Source organism: Centruroides vittatus, unplaced genomic scaffold (genome assembly GCF_030686945.1).
Source record: "Centruroides vittatus isolate TY-2023 unplaced genomic scaffold, ASM3068694v2 contig_882, whole genome shotgun sequence".
Classification (NCBI taxonomy): Eukaryota; Metazoa; Arthropoda; class Arachnida; order Scorpiones; family Buthidae; genus Centruroides; species Centruroides vittatus.
The window spans coordinates 2,006,566-2,032,241 of record NW_027122574.1 but is presented as its reverse complement, the minus strand read 5'-3'; the positions used below and the strand labels follow the sequence as shown (position 1 = coordinate 2,032,241).

Below are 25,676 nucleotides of genomic sequence, written 5' to 3'. Positions count from 1 at the left end.
TAATAAAAACTATTATTTTATTGAAACAAGCTGCATAATAATAATTTAAAAACTGAAGACAATCATAAATTTATTATAAGAAAATTAAATATTCTGAATATTATCATTGTAATTTATGTCTGCTATTCTCATATACTATATATTAATTGTGAGAAATACAATTTCTATCAATACATTTACAAAATTAATTTATTGTGAGAAAGTTAAAATATTTTTATACGAATAAAGTTAATAAAAGTCTCGTACTACTCATTTAATAATTCGTTAAATAAAAGATGGAAAATTATTACAAAAGCTAAATTAATCATATTAAACAAATAGAGAAGCTCTGGTATACAATGATAAGCAGTAGAATGTCACAATTTTAATTGATATCAAGTAATTAATTTCACAATCACATAGCAAACAGATAACAAATCTGTTAGGATATTCAATTAAACCATTATTATTTTGATTAAATCTTTTTTTAGTTTTAGAAATTTATAAATTTCTTTTATCCATAAATGTGTTTTAATGTATTGATGGTTAATACGTTTCAATAATTAATCATTTACGTGATTTCATTTTATATACTCGTTGGAATGAGTCAAGATATATTTCATGTTTTTAATAGTGTGTAATGTTATCTTTATCAAAAATTAAATATCCATTTGAAATATGCAATTTATTATTTAATACATATTCCTCTTAGGACTTAAATGAAAATTTAATTAATTATCTATTATTAAAGCAGTGAAAATATTTATATATTTTTAAATTCACAAATTCTAATAGGATAACACTATGAATGATTAATCAGTGGTTGAAAAATAAATGAAATATCACTTAAAATTTTATGAAGTTCCGTGTTTTCCGTGGCATCGAATAGAATAAATGTAATGAGGTATTGATGATAATTTTTTTATTAATGAATTTTATGCTTTGTCACTGTTAATAGTTTGAATTATACTGCATAATTCTTAGTCATTATTCCATAATATGATGATGATATTGGTATAATTTTATTTTTGTATGTTTATTCAAAGTATGAGTGCATATGATTTAACTGTTTATATTGAAATGGCATCTCTATCTAAAGTCAAGATTCTATGCTTAAGTTGGGCAGATTTTGCTTCTGTTTTCCATAAAAATCTATTGGTTAGAAAATAAATAAAAGATTAATAAATGCTTTACTTATACTCAAAGTAACATGTACAGTACTTATGTACAGTCTGTTTCACTCAGATCATAAGAAACACACACAGTGTAAGGAAATATTTACAGTTTATATAATTGCAAGTCACACATCCTTAATACAAAGTACCCAATTTCTAATTCTATACTCAGAATCCACATTAGATGTGAGTCCCTGACTCAAGCTGCTCTCTTACTGGCATTACTAAGATGATTGTTCCCAGACTCATCTGAAAGGAACCTGCTACCACCATCACTTTTCACTTTAATTAATGTCAGAGTAGTTGTCTGAGACCATAAAACCAGGCCCAATAAAATATTGGTCCACCCTTTGTTATACTAAGGCTAATAATTGATAAAGTTAGGCCCAGCTAACTATATCAAACAAATCAGGCAGCCAAACCGAGATCAGACTCCGATCCCGACACTTATAATTAATTATTTTATTTTAAAATATTTTAATCAATTTAGTTTTGTTAAAAATATCTGTAAATATTATTTAAAACACTAACTATTTTAATTTTAAAATGTACTACAAATAATTGTTTAGTATTAATTTTCAATATCTTAAATAATAAATAACAAGTTTATAAATTGAAAGAATTAACATTGTTCTTTGTTTTAATACAGTTATCTTACATTGGACAAGAATGTTATAGGATACCAGCCATACTTGGATTAACCTATGGGTCTCAAGTGAAAAGATTAGATTTAAGTTATAATTCCATTAGGTAAGTAGCGGAATATGTATTTTAATTTTTAGAGAAAAATTTTTTACAAATTTTTGTATACAAGATGATGAAAGATAATTTAATTGGGTATTTTCATACATTATATTTTTGATTTCGAAATATTTGAAAGTTTGATTTCATGCACAAAATTTTCTCTACTTTGATGTATTAGTTAATAAATCTATTGCAATTTAGTTTAATATCATTAGTTAAATTCATACAAACTGTAACGTTTTTTAAATTCTATTCTTGAAGAAAATATTAATTACTGTTACATTATGATAAATTTTTAACATTTTCATGTTAAACTAAGAATATTGTTCTCAAATTAAATATGGTTTTTTCATAGCATATTCAAATTGTTCCAAAGTTTTTGCATAGTTATTTACATTCCTTTTAATAATCTACATAAAGGAAAGGCCTTTTATTAATATTTTCATTTTTCTTAAGAAAAGTATTGAGTAACTACAAGTTACAATAGTTTTACAATGTACTATTGATAAAATTCTCTAGAGTCAGTTGATTGAGAATTAATCACCTCACATTGTCTGTTGTAGTGTTTTCTAATTTCATCTTCTCAAGATAACATCACGTCACTCCTGTACATCTATTGTCCTAGGTCCAAACTGGAATGATTTCTCTTCATGTAATGTGGCCACATACAAAAGTATAGTTTCTTATATATAATCACACTGTCAACTGAGAACTGTATATTTTTTAATTTATTGTAATATGATTAGTGAAGTTGATCTTAGACATATTAGAAAGGGAACTGAAATATTTTCAGATAGAAGTTTCTAGCTAACTGTTATTGTCAGATTAGTATTGACCTGTTAGTGGTCAGTGAAAGTTTGAAGGGTTGACAATACTTTGCTAATATAAAAAATTTATTTAAAAATATAAAAAATTTTACACATTTTTTTTGCTTTCAAATAAATATAGAAAGATGCATTTAAATTATGTAGGAGACTATTGAATGTGTATTTATATATAATACAGGTTTAAAATTGGGGATATCCCCCTTACAACACAACTTCCGTTTTCACTCTAACATCGTTTTGGAAATCCTCCATACAAAATTTCACAATTTTTAAGTGTAAACTCTGTTATTTGATATCTTTTTTTTATTTAAGTAAGCACGTATTGTCTCAAATTTGCCTACGGATTTTAGAATTTTGAAATTTTCAAATTATTATGTGCTTTTCGTCAGGTTTACTTTAGTGAAAACTGATAGTGCAATTTTTTCTTTCCTTGTCCTAACTTTTCCATCAACCTTGTGCTGTCATCATAGCTTTCAGATTTTAGCCTTTAAGACTGTCACTGTATTTTCTTTTTTATAAATTAATCTTCTTATTAAGTAAAGTTTATTTAAATATTTTTAGGTAGTGCTATTAAACTTTTTTTGATTGTCGGTATTACTTACGTACAAATGATTATTTCATTCATAAAAAGGATGAACTAAATACAGCGGTATCTCGGAACTTGAACAATTTGGTATTCGAACACAAATTCTGGAAAAAAGTCACTCGATATTCTACTTAACAAACGCAACCCACTAGAACAAACATTTGATTAGTAACATATTTTTATTTCATCATCCATAAAAAAATTTTTATGATAAAAATAAAAAGTACAAAAACATTGCTGATACTTCTGACCAAGATCAACAAAAAAGCTGAGATGATGATGATTCTTTGTAAAAAGAAAATACCTAGGTTTAACTAAAATTAATATTAATGTATAATACAGTATTTTTAGTTGTGATTGTTAATTAATTATTGATTTGAAATAAATTATTGATAGCTTTGATAAACATATTTCTCATAGTAATGAAACAGAATAGTATAATTTTGCTAACTTCTGGAATGTAACCCTATGTTTTGCATTAATCCTTTGTTTTGTATAGCATGGATTTGCATAATACAGCACTTTTTCAGAATGTAACTACTGTATTATATGAGGGATACCCGTATAATATTGTGTAATATATAATGTATATAACAGGCACGGGCAAATGTGGCTCTTTTTGAGTTACGTGCGGCTCTTGCCGAAAGTGTTATCCTTCCCAGCCTTACCGTACTATCCATCACGATAGTACAGAACTGCGGCTCTCATGCGTTTTGCAAAACCTACATTTCGGCTCCCACTGAACTCTTGCTTGCCCACCTCTGGTATATAATATTGAAGAGGGTCGATGGAAAATGATTTTCTTAAAAGAGGTCAAAACACAAAAAAGGTTGGGATCCCTTGGTTACATGATAAGCATCAAAAGAGATATATATTGCATTTTTTATTTTTATGAAAAACCTGTACAATAAAAAGTTTTATGAAAATTTTATTCTTTAATATAATTTCAATATGATTCTGTATCTCTGTTATTATATAAAACTAGAGAGACTTTGTCTGCTTGTTTAAAAATTTTGTGACAATTTATGAATTACTTCAAAAATATACAGACATAAAATGTTTTCCTTTATGTTATTTTTAGTTTTTGATTACATTTATAAGTTCAATTTAATAATTATTGTAGTTAGAACTGAAAATTTAATGTAATATTCCAAACAATATAATAAACAAATACTGATTTTTTTACATTAATATTGGTGTAAATTCTTTTATTATTATATCCTTGTTGCAAACTCAGTTACATTTTGAATTTGATTATTCATTTTTATGTGCAGAATGGAATTTATGAAAATAAATTTAATTATTAAAATAAAAATTACGAAAATGTAAATCTTGTTTGATTTTGCAGGACATTAGATGGATTGCAGTTGTTTCCAAATGTCGAAGAATTAATTTTAGATAATAACGATCTTTATGATGGAGTTGAATTTTTCTATAATCCTAATTTAACAACACTTTCATTAAACAAAAACAAGGTTTGTTTTGCATTTTCACTTTATTTTGTTAATGTTGAAGAATTAAAATAGTTCTAATATATTAAATTTTCTTTAATTTATTATTTTTTATATAATTCACATAGCTGAGATTAGTTATATTTTTGCATGTTTTTATGAGAAGCGATTTCTAATTCATTTCAAGCGTTATATAATAATGAACGCAAATTTTTTATATCTCGAAGCAAGAATAATTTTTCTTAAATGTTGTTTATTATTATAAATACAACACGAATAAGTTTTTTTTAAATAAAAAAGCATTTGAAAGATATCAGTAAAGTAATTATATTATAGAATTTTAATAAACTGTTAGAAAAAGTTTTGATAACTTTAGTCAATTTTATTAAATATTCCATTTCAATTATTCTACATTTGATCTACAGTATATCATGCTAAAAACTTCCTGAAGTGAGACAAAATATTTTGTACTAAACAATTTTGATAACCTTAATCAAGTAGTTTTTGTTTATTAAAATCCTATAGTACAGTCATTTTACCTATTTGTTTCAAATGCATTTTTATTTAAAAAAACAAAACTTATTTGTGTTCTATTTATAATAATAAGCACCATTTAAGAAAGATTATTCTTGAATTAAGATATAAAATTTTTTGCAAGATATAAAGTATTAAAGTGCTAAATTTCATGTATTTTTATTATAAAACTATAACCTTGAGAAATTATTTTAGTAATCTAATGTGTAGATTTGTGTATTTTTTAATCATATCTTTACGATGCTAAATAGTGTCTCATTAGATTATTATTAAATTATTGTCAAGTATAATAGATTATTAAATAATTTGATATGTATTGATTATTAGAACATTTCTGCAGAGTTTACAAGTCTAAATTCCATCGTCTTTTGATTGCAGCCTGTAAAATGAGTTTTAAATAATTATCATTTAATGAAAATTATTAATATACTGAATTTATTATATACATTTTTTATTCTTATGAAATAATTAAAAATTTCAGAGATTTAATAGTAAAACATTTGTTTGAACAATTATATAATTTAATTAGATTGTAGTAAACTATTCTAAACTGCTTTGAAGGATTTGCTGATTAAATTTAAATGTAGGAAATATATGGTTCTTCATTTACTTCATTTACCATCACTCTTTATTTTCTCATTTCAATGATTAAAATAAACAGATATATATTTTGCAGTTATATTATGGAAAATAGTTAACCTGTATACACGTAATCTTAATAACTTAATATTTTTGTATTAATAATAATAATATTTTTGGTGAAATCATTTGTTTTATAATGTCTTAATATAGTTTCAGGATTTAGATGGTCTATTAGACAGTATAAATCAGTATTATCCAAATTTAACATATTTAAGTTTTCTTGGAAATCCTGCTTGTCCAGATCAGTTATCCAGTAATGATAAGGATGATGATGATTATCAAAGGTATAGGTAAGTACCATACAGTACATGTTTGGATTATTATTATTGCATTACCTATATTTAAAAATCAAAATTAATTGTAAATTTTATTAATTCATATTTATATAGCTAAGTATATTTAAAACTATAATTAAACAAATCAGTTAATGTAGTTAGGTTACCAGTTAATATTAATAGCAGATGGTAGCTATATTTGTAACTAATATTCTATCATGCAATACAATACATATATATATATATATATATATATATATATATATATATTGTATTGCATGATAAGAATATTAGTTATGTATTTGTTAATTTTCATTCCAATTCTCAAAATTAATAATTTCACGATTCAAAGTTCTAAAAGATGAAAATTTCTATAAAATTGATTCAGTATTTCAAGAATAGAATAGTTTATGTATGCCATTTCATATTTTTGAAATGGCATAAACTATCAATGTAATAAAGTGATTACAGTATATAAATTAATATTAATACATCAAACCTGATAAAATTAAGATAAGGAGTAAAATGATACAGTAGCTATTTTTGATCCTAATAATTGTCATAAAGATACTGTCTTGCTTACTTTATATATTTGATATCTGATGTTTATGAATTAATTATTGCTTACAAAAGTAGTTATATTTTTTTATTGTTACATTTATAATATAATAGACAATAATCTACCAATCTGTTGCCGTTTCAGTTTTGAATTCAAATAGGGAAGGATTATTTTGTTTCTGTGATGATTCTAATTGATTACTTAATTTTACTTATTTTCATTTTTAAATTTCAAGATATCACATGTTTATAAATACTTTTATTTTGTTTATGAAATAACCGTAATGTTGTTATTTTCTAATTTTTTGATAACATGGCACAAATTTTTTCGATCTTATTTCTCTCTGCCAATAAATAAGTTGTGATTTAAATATTATATACTTGTCTGGGAAAATTTTAAAAACTGTTTGCATTCAAACAAATATTTCTGATTCTTTTAATATCTTTATTTTAGACTAAATAAATAAATAATTTTGATAATTATTTAAATGCTGTTATATAAAAATACATTAAATCATATAATTTTATATTTAAAATTGTATGTTTATAAAATATCATTTATCAATTAAGTATTTCATATTTCATAAATTTTAATATTACATCTACCTAAGAAAAGAATAATGTGTAGGTTCATAATATTGCTTTATAGCTGAATTACTTTTATCGATATAAGTTTAATACATTGTAAAATAATTTTTGACCAATGATTTAGCTTTTTATTTTTCTCTATTAAAGATAATACATATTTATTTGATAAAGAGATTTATCTCCTTGGGATAGGAACAAAATGCAAGAAAATAAAATACACTTATTTATTTTAAATCATTATCAAGTTGACATAACAATATTACAAAAGAATAATACTTTGATTTATTACTTGCGATTTAATATTTTAGATAAGATTTTTGATGTTAAATGCTATCAAATTTTTTAATTTTTGAAAGAAATATGAAAAATTAATAAGATTTCAAATATCTCATTCATTTTTCTTGTATGATTTCTTTTTAAAATTTATCGAGAGCCTTGGCAATGACTCCATGACGAGTAAAAAGTCAATGGCTGACTAGAATCGGATTTGCCAATTTTCAGGGGTTGATTTCTCATTCAAAAAATAATTGTTTTCTTGGGTAGTATGCAAAATTTCTGATTTTTCTATAAAGAGATTGCTGAAATATAGCAATCAAAAAATGAAAAATTTGCCAAAAGAGCTGTATTTTCTTCATTCTGTTCTTCCGGCGCTGCAGATGCTCATGGGAAAAATATACTAGGTCTAGAAAGTTCAAATTTTAAACTTAAGCCCCTCTTGTTATCAATAAGGTGCTTGCAAAACTTTCATGTCAATAGGTCTAGGTTTACAGTGGTTCCCCACAGAGTTATTTCATTTTTATTGCTTAATTCTATGCTTACAAGGATAAAATTGTATTGAAACAAATGATTTTTCTTGAAAATATTATCCAAAATAACAAAAGCTCAAATTTATGCCAATTAAAACTTTTTATAACGATTGTGCTAAACAGCATATTGAAAGCATTCGGTTGGCGGCTGTCACCAAGACCTAAGAAATGACTGAAATGTATGTTATTGTCTTAAGTCTTTGTGGGTGAGTTTTCTCGGCTAACAGGTCGGGGAGATCTGCCCACGGTCAAGATGGCGGTTCGGATTCGTTACGCGTTACGCGAGTGGGAATGAGGAAGCGGATGGGTCCGACGATAGAGCGGTGGCAGCAATACTCGAATAAAAGACATTAACAACGTATAAAAACAACAACAATTTATTAAGACTAAAGCTACAGTTACAATAGGGGCGAGCTACCGTCGCCTAGGGTTTGGATACGCGGAAGGAGAGTTTACACGAATTTGGGGAGGTCATACCTTGTGATCCAAGTCAGTCTTTCCTCTAGGTTAAAGTATCTTTGCAAGGTATTCCTTCATTCGATGTTGGGTTCCTTCGGGACTCGGGATGCACACACGCTGTCTAATCGACACTACGTAACCGACCACCTTTTCCTCTCTCGTCGCCCTTTTATCGTCTCGGTCACGTTTCTCTCTTTCACCAACCAGTACTATTCGAATGTTGTTCCTCATGATTTATGTTTTCTCCGTGGGTACCAAACAATAAAACATTTTATTGCTAGCGTTTGGTTCCGGCGGGTTTGAATTTTCACATCTTGATAATATAACACAATCATAACCAAAAAGTAATTGATAGTCAAATGAAAACATCTAAATTGTAAAAAAATTGCACCTAATAAAAAATTATGACAATTTAGATAAGTCGAATTTTTACATAGGGGTTGTTTTTTATTTTATTTTTATTTTTTTGGTAAAGATAGGCTTGGTACTTCAAATTGGTATCCAGAAGATTTTTTCCTGTGTTATTGTTTTCTACATTTCACTTGCTCCAGGCTTATCTTTACCAAAGAAAAACGCTTAAGGAAAAAAATTGATTGTCATCTAAACTGCCATAATGTTTTACTTCGTACAATTTTTTTTATGTCTCAGATGTTTTTGTTGGGTAAGAATATTTCAGATTATGTATATTTGATATACAGTAATTATAACTATAGCTAGTGTAATCAAATTGTTATTTAGATGTATATTTAAAAAGTTTATTTAAAGTAGTATCCAGCCATATTCTCAGTATAAATTACAGTCTCAAGAATAATCATAATAATATTTAAAAATGCTCATATAATGTGTCTACAGTGGTCAAATTTGGCTTACAAGCTGCATACAGCTCTTCTAGATCCTTACTGCATCATCTGTATACTAGTCCAATTTCTTTTTACAAACTTGGTACATATTACGCACGTGTATGTAATATTTTTGTAAGTTTACTGACTATAGACAGTACGTTATGCATATGGATCACTACTGGCTTGAACAGGCAAGTGAAAGCTGAGCATACATTTGCGAAGTCAAAAGAGTTAAATGTATGCTTACTTAGTCAGTTATACATAAAGTGAAAGTAAAGTAGCAGTGACATTTTTTATAGACTTTGATATCTATATAGAGCAATGATAACTATAGTATTGTAACTTTATTTGATATAAAATATCACTTCAATAAAAGATGTGGTTCTCATATTTCTGATAGGTGATATATGGCTCCTCTCATGACAAGGTGTGGCACCCCTGTAATGTGCTATATATCAATCTGATATTGAGTACTTATAAAACATAGGTTATTTCTTTTTATTTTTTACTCTTTCTGGCCTGTGGGCACAGAGAACTATTTTTTCATGCCCTTTATGGATTTGACCAGACCCACAATGGTGGTGGCTGGGCAGTGTTGGACTGCACCTGATATATCTAGGATAGACCACTCGTAAAAATTCCCAAGGTTGCTTGTCTTGATTTGATTCTGGGTCTTTCAGGATCACTTTACCACTGGCAGTTGCAGAGAGCAAATAGTTGAGGCAGTTGATGCACTTAACTACCTCAGTCATTTGACTGTTCAAGCTCTTGGACTATAAATACTCTGTTGGCAGAGAAATAAATATTATGGTTCTGGATTATAAAAATAAAATAACTTTAATATATTATTGAATTTAATGAATTTTAATAATCAAATAAATTTTAATAAATAGTTATTATTCTGTAATTGTTAAATAATATCAGTAATAATGAAATATTTTCCAGGTATTATACGTTATATAAATTGCCAAAGTTGAAATTTTTAGATTCTACTTCTGTGAAAAATTATGAAAGAAAAGAAGCTAATAGAATAGGACAATTCATGAAAGTAATTAAACCTAAAGAAAATTCAGTAAGTCTTCATAATTAAACTTGATTACAAAATAATTATAATTTCATATTTTATTGATAACTATAAGATGCTCTTCTATGTAAGTAAAATATCTAGAAAAATTAGCTAAATACTTGTTGAAGTAGAAATTAAAATTTGCTTATTAACACATTCATTGAAGTATAAAAACTAATTTACCTATCAATGTGCTGAAAAATTTATACATTATAGATATGTCCCTACTTACAAACAGATTAGGTTCCTGAGGTTTTGTCATAAGTTGAAATATTCATAAGTCAAAACTAACTTGGACATTTGAACACAGAATAATTGTTTATTGTTAATGTTTGATCCTTCAGTGCACTTAATAGAATATATTATGCTTGTTTACCTGCTTACTACTGCTTAGTAGCAGATGTTTCAAACATGGTTTTTTTTACTTAATGTACTTAGTTTTATATTTTCCAGTTTAGTTTCCATAGTAAAAGAATGATACTTCTTGCATTTATCTCCACTGCTAGATATACTATTGTGTTTTGGATGCATTTTTTTAAGCTCTAAACATAAAAGTTGATTAAAATTGCAAACAATAATGGAAAACATTGTTACTCCAAAGTTATTAAGTTTAATGGCACCTCGCAACTCACGTGAAAAGGAAAAATAACAATACACAATTGAAATAAACCCACATTAATTATTTATTAAAAATTTATTATTTATCACTGGCCAAAGACTGACTTTAATGCCACCCTATGAGTGGTAACAGATTTTAGAATCCATGAGAAATTTAAATTTTAGTTGTGTAGTCAAATTGTTTTTAACTAGGGGAGCATCTGTAATTGTAAAAAGAATGTTTTGTAAGACATTTTCTAATAAATTGTTTTAAAATATTTAATTTTAGTAAAATAAAATATATAAAATTTGTAAACAAAAATTAATTACAATAAAGAAGCACAAAAATAAACAGATTTATAAAACATTTTAAACAAAAATACAATTTTTATAATCATAATTCATAATACATTTCTACACAAATAACAAATTAATATATAGAATACTAATACAAAACCAATGGATGAAATATATTCTTTGAAATATATAATAAATGATATAATATAAGCAATAATATAAACAAACTTTGAGGATTCTCAAAGTAAACAAACTTTATATTATTGCTTGAAATTATATTACATTTGTTTATATATCTTTAAAATATAGGGTGAGGCAGTGTAGGATGCTGCATGTTATCTTCAGCACTGAGTATGTTGAAAATATTTATTTGATGATATGTAGTTTTAGTTTATTACTACTATAGTAAATTTTTTCTAATAAAGGATTTATTAAAAATACTATTATGAAGTCTTTGCAACAATTGTATTTTTATACTCTTGTAGATTTCAAAATTTATTTATTTAAAATTATTTCTATATTTAGGCAATATTTTGACTTCAGATTATTGCTATACAAATAAATTATGTAGAAGCCCCATATTTGCAGGGGTTACATTCTGAAAAACTTCCATGAATATAGAAAGGAGAGATACATTGAAAAAATAAGGTTGGAAGATTGAAAAAATATATGATTAGAAAATAATATGTTTTTCATGATGAAATTTTATCACTAATCTTTCTTTTTTTTTATGATAGATTCATTTTTGACAAAAGCATGAACAACCATGGGTGATGTGTCTTCTCCCTGCAAATGATTTAGTACTTAAATTTTGTCTTTGGAAGATATGATTTTCTTTGGTCTTTTTGACATTTTGCTATTTACATCTTTACATTTAGATGAAATTGTTGATTTGTAACAATTAAAGAAAACATAACTATCTGGAAAATAAAATGCAATGTTTATGATTATAATGCTTACTAATTTAAAAACTGATGTTTACTTCGAGGGTAATCCCAAAAGTAAGGTCTCTTATTTTTTAAAAAAGCAAAGAAACGTTTATTTTCAATAATGTTCATATCATTTTAAAGCTTGAACATTTATCTATTTTTTTTACATAATCGCCTTTCAGTCAATGTATTTTTGTATGCTCTGTGACAATTTTTTTTGTATGTCCATGTCATATCAGCTTGCCGCCATGTCGCGGGACCCATCTTGAGCATACCTTCCGGTATTGCAACTTTTCTGTTCAAATCCTATGAATAGTGCTTCGGTGAAACCCCAAGAACCAAAATGCAAAGATCATCCGGAGTGATTCACCAATCTTCACGCATGGTTTGCTTAACCTTTGTGACTGTCTCATCAGAAATTGATGGTCTCCCACTTCTTTCTTCGTCATGAATTTCAGTACAATCAGCTGCAAACTCCCTACACCACTTGAGGACATTTTTGACATCTATGCACGACTCGCCATACACTTCTGTCAATTGGCAATGAATTTCAATCTGTTTAACATGGCATGGCGGCAAGCTGGTACGACATGGGCATACAAAAATTGCCACAGCGCATACAAAAATGCATCGACCAGAATGGCGATTAGGTAGAAAAATAGATAAATGTTCAAGCTTTAAAGTGATATGAACATTATTGAAAATAAATGTTTCTTCCTATTTTAAAAAAATAGGAGACCTTACTTTTGGGATTACCCTTGTATTTCTGTATTTTCATATTCTAATATTATGCAAGAAACTAAGAGATACCATCTACTAGTGCAATTTAATGATTGACAGCATGATTTGCAATAGTGTGTGTTCAAGCTAACAACAAACAACATTTAATTTTCTCTTCTTCCATTGTTTCATTTCTTTTTTAAACCTTTCTGTAAATAACTAAATTTGGGCTAATTAATATGAAAAATCATTACAAATATTGAACTACAAATGTGTGAAATCATTGAATAAACAATGTGCAAATATAGAGCTTCTACTGTAAACATCTACTTAGATTTTAAATTTTTTCATTTCTGTAGTATATATAAAAATATAGGAAAAGAGCTGATTTATTACAGTTCTGTACATTGATTAAAGTATTTTTATCTGCTTCAAATAGTCATTCAATATATCATTTTCCTCTCATCAATTCCTTAAAATTCCAGATCATTTTAGAAAAATTGCTCATAAGTATGCTGAATTCAAAAATAGGGGATGCAAATGTTACCAAGTTCAGAATACAAAAGCATAGATTATATTGATATACATATGAAATAGGAATTTTCATTATGATTACCTAAATGACAACATATTATTGATGAGAATTTTTCTGAATTATTCAATAACAGAATCTTGTAAGTTGTACTAATAAATAAACTTTCCAGTAAAGAAGGTACCATTTATTCCCTATAACATTTTAATATAATCAACTTAGAGATTTTTGTTTTCTTTTAGTCTTTTAATAATTCTTATGTCATTAGGTTTGAACAGAAAAATGCTTTTCTGTCAAAATTGGCGTAATACAGTAGAGAACCGAAAATCGGAATCAATTGGGGACTGGGGTTGTTCAGATTAGTGATTTGTTCCGATTACCGATTATGTATGAAAAAATATATTAACTTGTCCGATGTTCAAATTTTTCTTCGTTGCGTGTCGCTTTGTGTTGAATTTTCATTGATTTTAAGCCTAACGAAAATTTTTATAATAATAATCGAGGCTATCTTATCGTTAAAAATTATTTCTTCATTTTGTACAAACAAAATAAATATATTGAAGAATATAAAAACATGAAAATTATACTTTAGAAGTAAATTTAGTATCAAAAACGTTCGATTCAGCACGACACAATCCGACTGAAAATCGTTCCGATTACCGGCGATTCCAATTACCGGGGTTCCGATTAACGAGTCTCTACTGTATAAGAATATTTTACACAGTCAGCCAATTTCAAGATATGATGAGACTTTCCTAGATAAATTATAAAGATTGACAAAAATTAACATCTTGAATAAGAGTTTTATAACCAGAAATAGGTACATGTAAGAAAATGTTATTAACTTTAATCTAGAAAAGAAAAAGAAATTTATTAAATTGCATATTATAATTACTGTACAATTCCATTCATAAAGATCTGAATACATTCTCGGGTTTTTAATTCTCAGCTTTATACATTAAGGAAAGTTATTCAATAAAACTAAAAGTACAGATGAATTCTTTTGATATTAAATTTCAAAACAAGTAAAAGCAAAGACAAAAATATTTACTAGTACTTTCATCAAAATTACAACTTTACCTTCTTCAGACAAAGAACAAACTGGAAAAAGATCTCTTACCTATGAAATAGAGTTAGCAACAGATTTTAGAATGGATTTAAATGTAAAAACTTTGAGTGTTTTGAACCTTGATGTTTTGTTTTTCTGATAAGTCAACAAGTTCTCTGATGATAAGCTAGGAAACTTAAAATATTTGGAACTTGTTAGATTTTTATATTATTTTATATTGAATCTTCAATAAATTCTACTATTGAATCTTCAATAGTAGAATTTAGCTATTTATAAAGTTTGGAGGTTCATCTTGTTATAATAAACACATCAGAAAAGCAGACTGTAATTTTGTACCACCCACAGTCTGCTTTAGTGAAATAAATAGGCATCAACTATTACAGTGAAACCTCATCTATCATTCTCATATCAACAGTTTTTCTGCATCTATCAGTTGTTTTCTCCAGTCCCAAATAAGAACCCATATATATATGCATATATATAATTTAATTTTTCCTGTATTCTTTGTTCCCACAAAGTTCATTTTCTCTCAATGTTCATTCTGTATTTTAACTGAAAGAAAAATATTATCCTGCATCACTTGCTCTACCCAGAATAGAGGGTGCTAAATTGCAACACTGATTTTTGTGTACTAATAATAAAAGCTCCCCATATTTAAAAGTTTCATACACAAATGTTAGTTTGAAACTAAACCAATTTCCCAAATACTTCCTCTTAATATACTGTACTTATCTAATAACGTAATAAAATACAGTACTGTACTATAATATAATCGTGCCAAAGACACACAGCTTATTGTCTTTTTCTGGATAATTCTTGTGCTTATTTACATAGCAATTAAATGTATTTTATTTTATGTACTGTACATATTGGGTGTGTTTTCTGGTAAAACAAGCCAAATATGTACAAATATAATAGCTTAACTGTCTTTTAACAAAGAAGCTTAAAGCCACTTTGTTAAAAGACAGTTAAGCTTTTCCCACTTTAATTAAAATTGCCTTACTGTCCTTATTTCTAATGTTATTTTTAATTGTCTACATGGACATTACTCATTATTAGGACTTTATACTGGTGTTTACATTTGACACAAGAATGAGAATTAGTTCAGAAATAACAAATTTTCTTTATTATAAATACCAGATTTTGGTTTTGATTCTTTCTATTTCTTTTGATAACTTTTCACCTTGCATCTTCTCAAACCCTTGCAAACTTTTCACTTTGCATATTCCCACTTTAAGTTAGTCACTGCAGTGAAGTTCCAAGTACTAAAAACAGAAGTTAAGATGGCTGCCATTATAAATTATAAGCATATTATGTGAAGATTGTGACATACAAAAATGTATTTTGAACTGGTTATCCAAAAAATTGGAAACAGATTTTTCCACAATCTTCTATACCAACATAGATGTTTTCAGATTTATTAGTAATGGCGAATGCACACCTTATACTGTTGTTGTTTACCATATAAGTAATGCATTTTTACATGATATTGAATTTTTCTGATCAGCTGCCTCCGATATATCAATACAGTAGGTATTCTTACCAAAAGAAAATAGAACAAATTACAGTATTTTGATGATACAAAACTGTGTTGTAATTTTTCTTTGTTGCTTAAACGTAGTAATGTAGTGTAATAAATTCAAACGCTTGGCATTCTTTCATCTTTATTTTAGTTTACACAGTATTTTAGTTTATTATGCAATATTCTTCACAACTTTTTAAAACGTAGAATAAAGGCATGTTTGTGTGCTAGCACCATATCATTTAGTATTACAGAAAGTTATCATATAGGTGTATCACTGGAAAATACATGTTTCGTATGAGATAAACAATAAAAACATCAACGTCATAAATTTCCCATGGCAATTGTTTTCCTACATCCGTTGTTTCCTTCCCAACATCTCACTAAAAATGATAGATGAAGGTTTTACTGTATATGGTTTGGTAGAGGACATCCTATTCTCTAACCTTCTTGTTATAAAGTATCTATTCTGTAAAAAGTCTGGAATCTCTCTCATATAGTCTTATTAAAAGTGTGCTCGCTTACAAGATTGCTGTTGCATTTGCATTTTCGAGATTTTTTTCTTTCACAGTACTGTACTGAGACCTCATCAGCACCATCACTCTGATTGCAGATGAATCTTTACATCTTGTCAGCAAGGTTGTCAATATTGCCTGAATCGTGGGAAGGAGTAGTAATGTTTTGCAGACCTGGCAAAGCACTGAAAATGTCAAAGATGAGATGTACTGATCAACCATGAGTAACAATTTCTGCTCAGGATCAGTACTTGATTCTTCTGGCTCATTGTAATCCTAAGACTACTATGGGTTCCTGGATGCCATCAGAGTCCCTGTATCAATGCTGATTGGACAGTAACCTGCACTGTTTTTGTAATTGAAAAATTGCAAGAATATCATGAAACAGTCAATATCCACGAATAAACCATTAATTAAAGAGCTAATATTAGCTCCTTAATTAATTGTTTCTTTTTGGATGTGATTAAATCATTTGGAATTGTTATTGCACTGTTTTGAGAATTATTGTAAAATATTTTCACAGTTTTAACAACAGAAATTTCAGTTGTTAAGATTTCATATCACAATAGATGACTAGATGTATACCAAAAACAGAGAAATTTATGTATGATTTTTATATATAAATATTTAACTAATAATTGGAAATAAATTATTTAATTTATTGATTTATATTTCTGAAATGCATTAATAGATATTTTATGAAATCTTATTAGAATAACTATCAAATAGTCTTAAAATAGCTTATATCATTTATAAATTATGGGTCAATATCTTTTTATCTACAAATTTGACATGTCAAGCAATATCATGTCTTTTAACATCTAACAACTGCATAGAAATCAGCTGTTAAATGTCAAGAGTTTGAAAAGTTATATGAAGAAAATAATAAATGGCATTTTCAGGCATTTTCATTTAGTAATTTAGAGATTAGTATTTCAATTCTTATAACAAAATTTTAAAAATTTTCTTTACAACTTGGAAAAAAGACAGAAATATTAGAAAATCTATAAACTTTGAATTAAGTTTTGAATATATTTATAAAGAAAATCTTTACTTACGATTAATTTTATGTAAATCATAAGCAATTTAATAATTAAGTAATGTGTTCTGTTCAATCATCTTTATCAGAATCTACTAATTGAATTACCATATTTATGCTAATATGAAAAAAAGAATACTGTATTTCCATACATAGAAGAGTATGTTCTTTTATATGTAAAAATTGCATTTTTGTATTTTTGAAACATATATCCTGCTCTGCTTATAAGAGCATACCTCATATATATAGCAGGATTCAAAAGTTTGGAGAATAAACATATAATTTCCTGTCTTGAATAGTTTAAAATACTGATAAACAACCACCTACCAATTAATTTTGTTTGGTGGTGATACACTTTTTCCAACACTCATACAGCTTCCGGAAACATTCCTGTAAACCATTTTTTGCAACCATTCGTAATGTCTCCTGTGATGCTGCCTTTATTTTTATTTGATGATTCAAAACAACACCAAAACTATCTCAAGCTGTTTATGATAGATGGACTCACACAAACACCACAGAGTTGGACATAAAATGTGACATTTGGGGTGAGTCTGTCTGTCATAAACCGTCTGAGAATTAACAGTATAAAATTATGAAAATTGATGTATCTTGACTAAAAAGATTATTTTTTAGTAAAGCAAAATTCCTTAGATAACACCAAAGTGAAAAATGCTAATAAACACTTCAGGATTACTTGAATGTTTATTATGAAAAATTATAAATTGTTTAGATGAAAATGTAAATGTAATATTACTTTTTAATTGTTTTAATTGATTATTTAAATTATTGTTTGTTGTTCCCAAAGGCGTATCCAGCGAGGGGCAGGGGGTGGACAGCTGCCCTTCCCTATAAGAAAAATTAAAGTGTAGTAATTGACACACAGCACAGATGTATCAATTTAGTATCAGTTTGAATAATGAATATTGTGACTAGACTAGAGCCCTCTATTGCAAAATCTCACTCTCCCTCCCCACTTCCTTGAAACTAATATAAGTTGTCTCCTTCCAGTTCAGATTCTGGGTATGCTGCTGGCTGTTCCATTTAGCATTTTACTGCATTAAAATTATACTTCCATTTTTTTTTTTTTCTTTAATTTGCATTGTAATTTTTCTTATCAGAATCAGTAGTCGTTTTTAAAGTTAAAATGTAAACAATTAAAAACAAGGATAATAATGTAATAAGAGAAAAGTATGGTAATACTAGAAACATCCTTTCAAAATTTCTTACAAACCTAATATATGATTTTTCAGATTTTTCACCTGATTTAAGATGTAGTTATATTTACAGTTTTAATATTTGAAGGTAAAAGAATTAAATGCAATATTTATTAAGTATTTAGTAATTAAATTTTTAACTATATTATTATTACAGCTAGAAATGAGTGATGATGATGATACAATCGATGCTCTATTTTATAATCCATTACCTCCAAGTCAACCGAAAGAAGGAACACACAGAGGTAATAAATAGTTTTTATAAAAATATAAAACATTTATTTTGAAAATTTTGCATTCATTTAAGTTTATTGACATTATAGAAAAGTAAAGACATTAAGTTATATTACCTCCATTTGGTATTGATAATTAGATTATTGGAAAAGCATTTAGTACAGTATTTACTTACAAACTTGTCTTGCAGTTGTTTGTTTTACAATAATTTAATAATCCAGTCATAATGATTGTCATATGAAACATATATAAGAATGTTAACAAATTATTATATTCAGAATATTTGATTATGCTAATGTAATTGATTCAGACAAGAAAGAACACTTCACACTAGATGTTAAATGACACGATGCACCAACCGGCTTCAATATTTAGAAGCTTTTATAAATTTTTAAAGCAAGTTTAAACGCTACATGTATCAACCGTAAGGAGGGACTTTTTCTGTTGACAGTTTGGCAGGCCTTTACAAACCAGCACTATAAGTATTTAGTTAACATAGGATCTCTTCCACATATACATTTTGTTCCATTTTTCATAATATTTAGGCAGACACTCCAACACCTTCCATTTGTTTTAAATCCATTCCATTCTCAACAGATAGCGATACGATTTGCTTGATACGAACGTTTGAATTTTTAATTTTAATTTTGTGTTCCGTCAACGAAAGGACAACATTCATCCGAAGCAGGGCTCCGAAGGAGTCCAAAAACATTCGCAAAGTGCAAAATTGCTTGCATGTCACTTCTATGAGAATTTTAAGAGTGGTTTAAAATAGAATTAAATAGCATTATTAGAAATTGAGTAAACCTTGATTTACACAATCTCATTCAATAATTTTTATGACTTTAAATATTCCTTGGAATATGATCAAAATGTATTCTTGCTTTGTAAGCATTATATTTCACTAGCAGAGATAATTTTATTGAAATATTACAGAAAACATTATAATAAAATGAATAAACAGACTATCATCCAAGAATCTTTGTGTCTTATTCTATCTTTTCAACCTCCACAGATATAAAATAGCTACAGAAACTTTGGAAAAATGCATATTTAATTTTATTCTATATCATTTAAAGTATATAAAATTTGTAGTCAACATGTAGACTCTCAGCTACAAACAAAAGAAGATAAAACGAATTCGATCATCAAATTAAATGGAAGTAATGAAATATGAGACAACAACGAATACCAATAAAACTGATGCAATGTTTATTGGAAAAAATCAAGAAGTAATAGCTTTCATTTTCAGTTGTAAACTTACAGTAATTGAAAAAATTTGCCTAGACACATTAATCACAAGTGATTTTAACTTCCTTGAAATAATAAAACAGAGTTAATAGAACCTGTGAACATCACCTATAAACAGATTAAACAAATATTTGAAAATAACAAAACAAAAATAAAATTGATAAAACTATTATAATTTGAAATAAAGAAATTAAAAGATCCGCAAGCCTTCGAATCAAATTGTCTACAAATAATTAGCGTAAGCTAAACGGAAAGAAAAATTAAAAAATCGGACAAAAATTAAACTATCGGTAAATAAACTTGCCGACAGCCATAACATTATACAATAAAAAGGTTAACTTGTCGAAACAATGGTATCTCGTGACAATACAGAAGGAAGTAGCTTGAAAAAGTACTTACAACCGTAGCCATACAACTTTTTCAGATTAACTAGTAGAAAACAGTGGAAAAACATTTTCATGCTACTCATCACAGATGGTAAAGATCTAAGAACAGATAGATGTATAGAATATGGTTATAAACTAATACTAATAAAATAACGTAGTAATATAATATTTTGTTTAATCCTATTATATTAACAATAAATTTGTGTATTTTTTTTTCTTATTTACAGGAATGTTTGGAATCGTAAAACATCATTATACCGGAAAAAATTCCGAAGGAAACAGATTTATCAGAAATCACGAACTGTAATTTCGTAGAAGAAAATTTAATTTTTTAATTGAGGACTATCATTGCGTATTGTATTTTGTCGTCGTGATACCGTACACGTGAATTTGAATATATATAATATTAACATTCGAAATTATTATAGAATATTTCGGTTTAAATTTCTATAATAAATCGTTTCGAACGTTATAAATACATTTGCGGAACGTAAGTACGAACCCACAAAGTTAATTATTTCGACGGGTCCAAAATTTAATTACAAATTAATGCCTTAAGATTACACGTATATTATTATTTATATTAATGTAATTATTAATTATTTAAGCAATACTACTTCGACCAGAATAATAATCTTACTATATGCCTGGACAAAGTTGCTAAAATGTCTTAATTTTTACCAATTCATTTCATTAACTTTTCGACCTTTCAAAGCAGATTACGAAGTAACTAATTATTTTACAAACTCTTCAATTCCTCAAATAAGTTTCCATTCTTGACAAATTAATATTTTTTATATTGTAAATGAAAACATATATATGTAAATATTTTTGTTTTATATGTAATTCTTTAATAATTTTATATTTGATTATGTAAAATGTATCAAACACTTTAAAAATTAAATGAATATAAATTCATTTTATAAGTTATAAATGAATTATTTTTTATGTAAAGAGTTTACATTTTATTACACTGTTTTAAATATAAACAATAAATATATCCCTATGTCATTTTTTTTTTTTTTTTTTTTGAAGGAGGCTGGGATATATTAATTTGATCTAATCGTTATTGAACAAAAACCCCGTTGCATGACCTGTCGATAAATTAATTTTGTACATCCTTCTATTGTATTCCAATAGCACAGTAGACTTTAACGAGAAGTGTCGCGATTTTTCGGTTTAATGAACGTATGTTTATACATATATAGTCAACAGGAAAACTTCTTGCCAGATGAGAATAATGATGATAACCTAATCGGGGAAGTTAGGAATGAAGTGACTCGTATTGTTTCCATTCTCGTTATGATTTTGCTCTATTTCTACAGGCGTTTTGTTTCATTTTTACTGAAAAACAAGTCCCTTCTTTGACTTGTTTTTTAATACATTTTCTTTTTACCACTTCTTTCCGGATAGAGCCAATTGTATTTCAAATTTCGCAAGAAGCTTTAAAGTACTGTATAGAGAAGGAAATTGTACTGTATTCTTTCCATCTGACAAAATATTGATGGAAATTAATCAAATTTTTCTTAGTAAGATTTTAAAGAAACACGTTCTATTTTCTCGTAATATGATTCACTTTTAATTCCGACAATATAAGTGATTTTTTTTGGAGCATAACTGGGATTAGGAGATTTAGATTCAGCTACGCTATACGAATTAAGTAATTAACTTCACTGCGTTAAATATTTCGGCAATTCTCTGCGACGTTTGAACTGGATGCATAAAGAAAGATTGGAAAAATAATTACGTGATGCTCCGTCAAACTAGACGTTCGGGTTAACGAAGGACTTAAATACTTTCCAAAAATATCCGTTGAATAGAAACGTGGTATTTCTGGAGAAAATCCCATCGTAAATACTTAGATCCTGCCTTTAGCTATTTGTTCTTTATCGCGCTCGAAAAGTACTCGCGTGATTAACCACTTATTCGTCGAAGTCCATTTATTATCCGCTTTAATTACTGCGGCAAATTAAGTGCAAATCGTTTAATTGGTTACGGGAACGTCGCTAAAATCGATTAAATCGTTTCCGACGAAACCATTCGAAACTATCTCGAACCCAAATCTGAGGTAAAATACCAAATTTAGAATATGATTCTGTCGCATATTTCCTACTTTTCCTTCTTTCTTAATGTACTCTACACGTAATATACGTTTCTGACGCCATCGACCCGCTTTTTTTTGTGTTTATCAACACCGTAATAATATAGATATTTTCCATTTGTCTGGAAAACTGTGGTGACATTTTCTCGGAAAGACACGAACTGTTTAGCGACGTTTAACACGAAAATAACGCGGTGTAAAATTGCTTTTCAGTGTTTATTGTGTTTATAGAGAGACCCGTTACGACTAGGATTTTTTCGAACCGTCTTATCGTCCTCGATGTTTACAAGGTTGAAATAAAAAATAAAATGTAATCGTGACGGCCGCGCTTCGCTCTATTTAACGGTTTCAGTGGTTCCTCGTTACCTGGCTAAACGTTTCTAAGGATTTTTTCGACCGAAGGTCGGCCGACTCGGATCTTCTATTCCTAGTTATTCCAGTCGTTCGTCTTTCCGGTCTGTAATTTCCGCGTGTGTGGGGTGAAGTTGTCGACGCCACTTCCGGGTAGAAAGTTCCGAACTTAAATATAAAAAAACTTTAATAAAACTATTCAGTACAATTGCTAAGATAAACTGAGAGAGGTCGAAACGTGCCGCTTACCGCGTTATTCGACCTACCTATGTACAATAATTTTGCCCGTTTTGGGGAAGGCATTTCCGGTTTCGCGCGTTTTACTTCCGGTTATTCTGCCGGAAGCCGATTGGTTGGAGAGAGTTGGGAAACGGTGGGGGTTTACTTCATTGCTTTTTGCCCATGCCCTCGATGGCCCTGGCGAATTGGCCGAATCCTTGCGAGAAGGCGAACACTTTGTCGCTACCGGCGTGCCATTTGTCTCCGTAGGGTTTGGTCCCGTGTCCTTTGTGGTGTCCTCCTTTGTGATGTCCTCCTCGGTGGTGTGACGTGTGGTGTTCTCGGTGTCCGTGCTTCTGGTCGTAGTACTTTCCTCCCTTCTTATATCCGTCTCCTCGGTGTCGGTGGTACTTTTCGCGCCCGTACTTGTGGTACTCGTCTCCGTACTGTTTCTTATCGTGATAGTCTTTGGCGTCGCGCAACTTGTGGTACTTAGCCCCGTGCATATCCCAGTGGCCGTGGTTGTCTTTGTACTTTTTGTGATAATCTTTGTCTCGAAAGATATCGTGGTAAGATTTGTGGTCGGCGTATTCTTCTTTGTGGTACACGTTCTTGAAGCCGTGTCGTTTGTGGCCCTTGTCTCGATAATAGTGGCTTCCGGCCTTCTGCTTCTTTCCTCCGTGTCCTCCCCAGTGTTTCTTGTCGTGATAACTACGGACGTCGTGACCCGAGTGGTGACGCCCTCCCGATGTCCGACCGTACTTGTCGAAGTGGCGTCCTCCTTTGTCATCGTGTCGATGACCTCCTTCTTTGTGCCAGTTTCCGTGATTTACCGCGTGGTGCCGGTGACCCTGGCCGTGTCCTTCGTGGTGCCGGTGACCCTGACTGTGTCCTTCGTGGTGCCGGTGACCCTGGCCGTGACCACCGTGATGCGGGTGACTCTGACCGTGTCCTTCGTGGTGCCGGTGACTCTGACCGTGTCCTTCGTGGTGCCGGTGACCTTGACCGTGACCTCCATGATGTCCGTATCCATCGCCAGTGTACAGATATCGATGGTGATCGGGGTAAACGGACGAGGAGGGTTGCAATTCGTAGATGACTACTGTCTCCGGAGTTAGGTCCGTGGCAGTCTTCAAAGTGGTGAGAAGTTCTTGAGTCGAGAATCCGACAGCGAAGAGTAGAATCTGAAAAGAAAATGGGACCAGCTTATTAACTACAGTAAATGAGTAAATGTTAAATGCATAAAAGTCGAGTTACTCGCGAATTAATTCGAAATCGTTTTTTTGTAATTACGGTTATAAGTTTACAGAGGATACGATCAACGATATTCATACTAACAACTTTTAAACTCTCACAGAATATAATTTACACGACACAAGCGGAATTCTATAATCGTATCCATATTTATGAGCATACAGTTTCTGTTCGCCGTTGGCTGTTCGGAAACAATGTGATACAGATTCCACGTAGTTTCCGAGAAATTACATTGCATTTGATCCAAATTTTTCAAAAAGTCTTCTTTAAAAGACCAGGAAATTACAATTAAACTTCTCGCTCGTTTGAGGCATAAATTAAGAAGAAGAATGGAAGAAGACACCCGAAAGTATCCAATACTAAACAATAATAACATCAAAACGAAGAGTCTACGTACCAAAATGGATGCAGTATTCATAGTTTAATCCGAGCGAAGAATAGACGGCCCTATGCTCGATCGACCTACTTATATACGTCGGTTGTCGTCACGTGGCTAACACGCGCCGCGTAACAACGAATTATCCTCCCTGAGCGCGACTGTGCCCAATAGTTTCTTTTATCCACATTAAATAACGGAGAGGTCGTACCGTTTATTCTTTTCGACGTTACTAGAAAGAAAAATAAATAATCGAATGGTGTAGAAACGTGGAAAGGCGATCCCAGTATCTAAAACTACGCGTGAAAACAATACTTTTCCGATAAGTGCCACTATGACGTGACCTTTAACCTTTTTCTTGTATTTAGCTGTACTTTAATTCTCCGTTTCCAGAAAAGAGTCGTTCGTATACTTTACCGAAACTCTAAGTATAGATTTATTTATATACTGTACAGTACAGTACGTAAACACTAAACTAACCGCCGTGGACACTAAGAAAAGGTAGATTAATCCAATACAAAACGTAAGATAAATC

General features: G+C 29.1%; 2 protein-coding genes across 3 annotated transcripts in view; one reads left to right on the top strand and one right to left on the bottom strand.

Annotated features, from left to right (window-relative positions):
* Positions 1-21,173, top strand: part of LOC136983440 (leucine-rich melanocyte differentiation-associated protein-like) — a 35,122-nt gene extending 13,949 nt beyond the window's left edge. For both annotated transcript variants that reach the window (XM_067280174.1, XM_067280175.1), the window contains exons 2-7: positions 1,804-1,904; positions 4,660-4,786; positions 6,089-6,228; positions 10,412-10,538; positions 19,127-19,214; positions 21,068-21,173. In XM_067280174.1, coding sequence (XP_067136275.1) covers positions 1,804-1,904; positions 4,660-4,786; positions 6,089-6,228; positions 10,412-10,538; positions 19,127-19,214; positions 21,068-21,147 — 663 coding nt within the window. In that variant the 3' untranslated portion in view covers positions 21,148-21,173. The remainder of the gene's footprint in view (positions 1-1,803; positions 1,905-4,659; positions 4,787-6,088; positions 6,229-10,411; positions 10,539-19,126; positions 19,215-21,067) is intronic.
* Positions 21,174-23,461: 2,288 nt separating this feature from the next.
* Positions 23,462-25,207, bottom strand: LOC136983371 (cation channel sperm-associated protein 1-like). Its single transcript, XM_067280087.1, has 2 exons — positions 25,163-25,207; positions 23,462-24,695 (listed from the first exon to the last, which is right to left on the bottom strand). Exons 1-2 carry the CDS (start codon positions 25,181-25,183, stop codon positions 23,679-23,681), a joined length of 1,038 nt encoding a protein of 345 aa, XP_067136188.1. The 5' UTR covers positions 25,184-25,207; the 3' UTR covers positions 23,462-23,678.
* Positions 25,208-25,676: the final 469 nt, after the last annotated feature.

Bases quoted from the DNA above. Each gene is read 5' to 3' on its own strand.
- LOC136983371 (XM_067280087.1), bottom strand. From the start codon at position 25,183: ATGAATACTGCATCCATTTTG. The intron at 24,696-25,162 runs GTACGTAGACTC...TTTTCTTTTCAG, and splicing joins TGAATACTGCATCCATTTTG to ATTCTACTCTTCGCTGTCGG.